General features: G+C 36.3%; 1 protein-coding gene across 1 annotated transcript; it reads right to left on the reverse strand.

The window, feature by feature from the left end:
• Positions 1-3,072: 3,072 nt before the first annotated feature.
• Positions 3,073-4,041, reverse strand: LOC114087890 (olfactory receptor 4K2-like). The gene has a single exon (XM_027929400.2). The coding sequence runs from the start codon at positions 4,030-4,032 to the stop codon at positions 3,073-3,075; it is 960 nt and encodes a 319-aa protein (XP_027785201.1). The 5' UTR covers positions 4,033-4,041.
• Between the last annotated feature and the right edge of the window lie 223 nt (positions 4,042-4,264).

The following is a 4,264-nucleotide window of genomic DNA, read 5'->3' on the forward strand; positions in this document are numbered from 1 at the left end:
CTATTAGCACTCAAGAACTTCTACTCCCATCTAACTATAGCTTAGTATCCATTAACCAGCTTTCATCTTCTCCTGCTCCCAGTACTCTGTTACCTGGAGAAGGAATTACAGGTGGGGAATCACGAGAGGCTCTTGAGGAAGGCCAATGATCAAGTTGGTGCAAAAGTATTGACTAGAGTGGTGGGCTGTGTGCTATTCTGTGACAGTGTAATAGTACACTGTGTAGAAAAAATTTAAGGTAAAAATGTACTTTTGCCTCACTCCCAATTTCTAGCAATTTATCATCTTTATTTTTAAATCGTAAGCCCTGCTCCTGAAATGTCAACCTTTAGTCTAATTTATTTTTTGAACCTGGTCTACACAGATGGCAGCAGAAATGGAGACATACATGATGTCAATATATATTTTAGATAGGAGGAGTCTTCATGGATTGTATGGGATAGAGAATGATATAAAAGATGCAATCAAATTTTGAAGGTATTAATAGCTTTGTATAAGAATTACATGTATCATTCCACTATCTCCGTGTTCCCATTTTTTTCTCTCTTCTTCTCTGCAGTCTTTTCTTCTCCTTGTACTTCGGATTTACCTTCCTCCAATGACAATGACTATATGGTGAATCACCTGCAGTGCAGCCTGAGGAAGAGTTCAGGGTAGTGTGGGACAGAGAGCTACCCTCAGAGGCTAGGAAATGTCACACAGTGAGGAATGGCTAAGCACATGTGTTCTATCAGTGCAGAATTCATCTGTATTTTTGTTGTTTCTGCAGTACTAGGGATTAAAACCATGGGTGCTCCACCACTAAAAAACTTCCCCAGCCTATTGTTTTGTTTTGTTGTGGGGACAGAGCCTCACCAAGTTGCCCAGGCTGGCCTTGAAGTTTTGATCCGGACTCCTGCCTCATCAGTGCAGAAATCTTCACTAGGTTCAGAGAGTGGACTGAATGAAGGCAGTTCAGGGCTTAACTGATCCCCAGGAATGGGCTCTACTTCTAGAAATTTGCAGGTGGAGATTAGATAGATTTTCATTCTCCACCTACAGAGATTTATCAGCCAGAAAAAATATCTGACTTAATTCTATGGCTTTATAATTTTGATGTTAATAATTTCCTGAATAGTGCATTCTACCAGGTCTCCAAATAATTCTTTTTAAAAAACTTTTATTAGTGCTTTATAGTCATACACACTAGCAGGATCCATTTTGACATATTTATAAATGCATATAACAAATTTTTCTCCATTCCAATCCACAGTATTTTCCTCTTCCCTTCCCTTAACCCTTCACCCCTTTTTGTACTATATTCATCTTCCATTTATTTATCATTTTTTAAAACTGATACATTATAGTTATACATAAAAGTGGAACTTACTGAGTATGTATTCATGCATCCACAGAGCATAATTTAGTCAATTTCATTCAGCAGTTTATTCCCTTTCCCATCCTTCCTCCCTTTCCCCATCTGTCCCCTTCCTTCTTATCTAAGAAGTTCAAGTATTTCCATTACTGCTTTTCAAGTGGGTAAAAGACAAAGACATAAATAATACTTCAGAACTTCTAACCTAGTTTATTCTAAAATATTATTGTGATAAAACAAAATACAGACCTATCAAACATCGTATATTTACTACTTGGCCTTTCATGCAATCTTGTAATATATTTCAATTTAAATAAGAAATCCCCCAAATATAATACTTCTTTTGAAAAAATACAGGCATACAAAAGACAAGATTAACTACAGAAATGAATCAAAGACTAATAAATTGACACATTATTTTCTGACACAAATTCATGCCATTTAAGTTCAAGTAAGCATTTAACTTTCCATCCCAGTACCTGTAATTTTATGTCTATTTAATATACAATATTATTAGTGTCTACTAAACCTTTCATGAGTATTGAGCATTGCTAAATTTTACACATATTTTGTTCATATTCTCTCATGTTCAAAGTTGATTCAAATCTCAAACTCAACCCACTGAATGAAGATTGTTCAACGCTATTCAAAAGAATTCATCCACGATATTGATTGTTTCCTTTGCTGAGAAGGAACTTTTCAGTTTGAATCCATCCCATTTATTGATTCTTGAATTCACTTCATGTGCTTTAGGAATCTTATTCAGGAAGTCAGTTCCTGTGCTGATATGTTGAAGTGATCAACAAATATATGAAAAAAAGTTCAACATCTCTAACAATTAAAGAAATTTAAATTAAAACTACACTGAGATTCCATCTTGCTCCAGTCCGAATGGCAATTATCAAGAACACAAGTAACAATAAATGTTGGCAAGAAGGTGGAGAAAGGGAACATTCATACATTGTTGGTAGGACAGCAAACTGGTGCAACCCTTCTGAAAAGAAGTATGGAGAGTCCTCAAAAAACTAGAAAAGGAACCACTTTTTGACCCAGCTATCCCATTCCTCAATATATCCAAAGGAGTTAAAATCAGTATACTACAGAGGCACAGCCACATCAGTGTTTATAGCATCTCAACTCACAGTAGCTAAACTGTGGAAGCAACCTAGATGCCCTACAATAAATTAATGGATAAAGAAACTCTGTGGTATATATACACAATGGAATATTAAGCATACTTAATGAAGAATGAAATGATCCACAATATGAATTTTCACATGACAATATTTCTAATGCTGTGAAATATGCCCCCAAATCCTAATTAAAATTCTAAATTAAGGTAGACACCATCAGAGAACCCCACATTGAGCAGCCACTTAGGAATGTTCTTGGTTAGAAAACAATATTTTTATCTATATTCTCTAAGTAGTTATGTTTCAGGACTCATGGATCTATGAAGTTCTGAAATTATGTTCACAATTTTGATGATATAATGTTTATGAAAATAAACATTAGCTTTTAACAAATTATCAAAAGAATCCATAATCTCAACAGGCTTGCAAGTACTTCACCAGCCAAGATGTTGCACATATGTCAACCCTGGCTTCTTGTTTTCATGATTTTAGACAAAGTGACTTGAAAGTCAGATTCTAGGTTTAACTTTCTCTGGCTTTCTAAGCAAAATTGGATGATCTACATCTCAGCTAGGCTAGCTCCATTCATTGCACTGAATATCTTGGAGTAGTTTTTCCAAAACTGAAATATTGATTACTTAGTTTCTTCTTTACTGCTGTCTTTACTTCTTGGTTTCTCAAAGTATAGATTAGTGGATTCAGAAAGGGAGTAAAGATGGTATAGAAAACAGACAAAATTTTGTCCACCAGGAAATTTGTGAAAGGCCACACATAAATGAAGATGCAAGGCCCAAAGAACATGAATACCACTATGAAATGTGCAGTGCAGGTAGAAAGAGCCTTAGATGAGCGTGTGGAGGAATGGTCCCTGATAGTGACAAGAACAATGATGTATGAAGTGAGCAAAAGCAGAAAACTTATAAGAGCAATAACACCACTGGTTGAGATCATGAAGATCCCAAGAACATATATGTCTATACAAGCCAGCTGGATGACCAAAGGAAGGTCACAGAAGAAACTATCTATCACATTGGGACCACAGAAGGGTAAATAGAGAGTAAAAGCCAACTGGCTCATGGTATGCAGGAAGCCCACTGTCCAAGAAGTTATGACAAGCCCAACACATACTCTTGGGCTCATAATTGTTGAATAATGGAGAGGTTTACATATGGCAATGTACCTGTCAAAAGACATGGAGATCAGCAGCACAATCTCTGTCCCAGTGAAAAGATGCAAAAAAAAGATCTGAGAAATGCAACCCTCAAAGGATATGGTCTTGCGCTGAGCAAAGAAGTCCATAATCATCTTTGGCGTGGCAAAGGAGGACAGGCACATGTCAATGAGAGAGAGGTTGCTGAGCAGGAAGTACATGGGCAAGTGAAGGCTTGAGGTGGATAGGACAGTGAGCAAAATCAGGCAGTTGCCAAACATAGTCATTAAATAGAAGATGGAAAACACTACGAAGAAGAATATCTGAAGCTCCGAAGAATCAGTCAGTCCAAGTAACACGAATTCAGATACTCTGGAATGGTTAAAACCCTCCATTGTTCTGCAGATACTGCTCTGTAATCTTAAAAGGAACAAAATTAAGGCTAGAAAAACATGATATGTCTACAGCTACATGTGACAAACTTATGATGTCATTTGATTGTTCTCTAGCGCACTGATTATCTAAAATCTATGTAAAAACCTCAGACATCATTACTCTAAGTACATGTATGAAGACACAAATGTTGTGAAAATACTTTGTGTACAACCAGTGACTTGAAAAATTGTA

The sequence above is a fragment of the Marmota flaviventris genome, chromosome 2 (assembly GCF_047511675.1).
Source record: "Marmota flaviventris isolate mMarFla1 chromosome 2, mMarFla1.hap1, whole genome shotgun sequence".
NCBI classification, from domain to species: domain Eukaryota; kingdom Metazoa; phylum Chordata; class Mammalia; order Rodentia; family Sciuridae; genus Marmota; species Marmota flaviventris.

What these genes read in the sequence shown, in the direction of transcription:
- LOC114087890 (XM_027929400.2), bottom strand. Translation starts at nt 4,032, where the DNA reads ATGGAGGGTTTTAACCATTCCAGAGTATCTGAATTCGTGTTACTTGGA.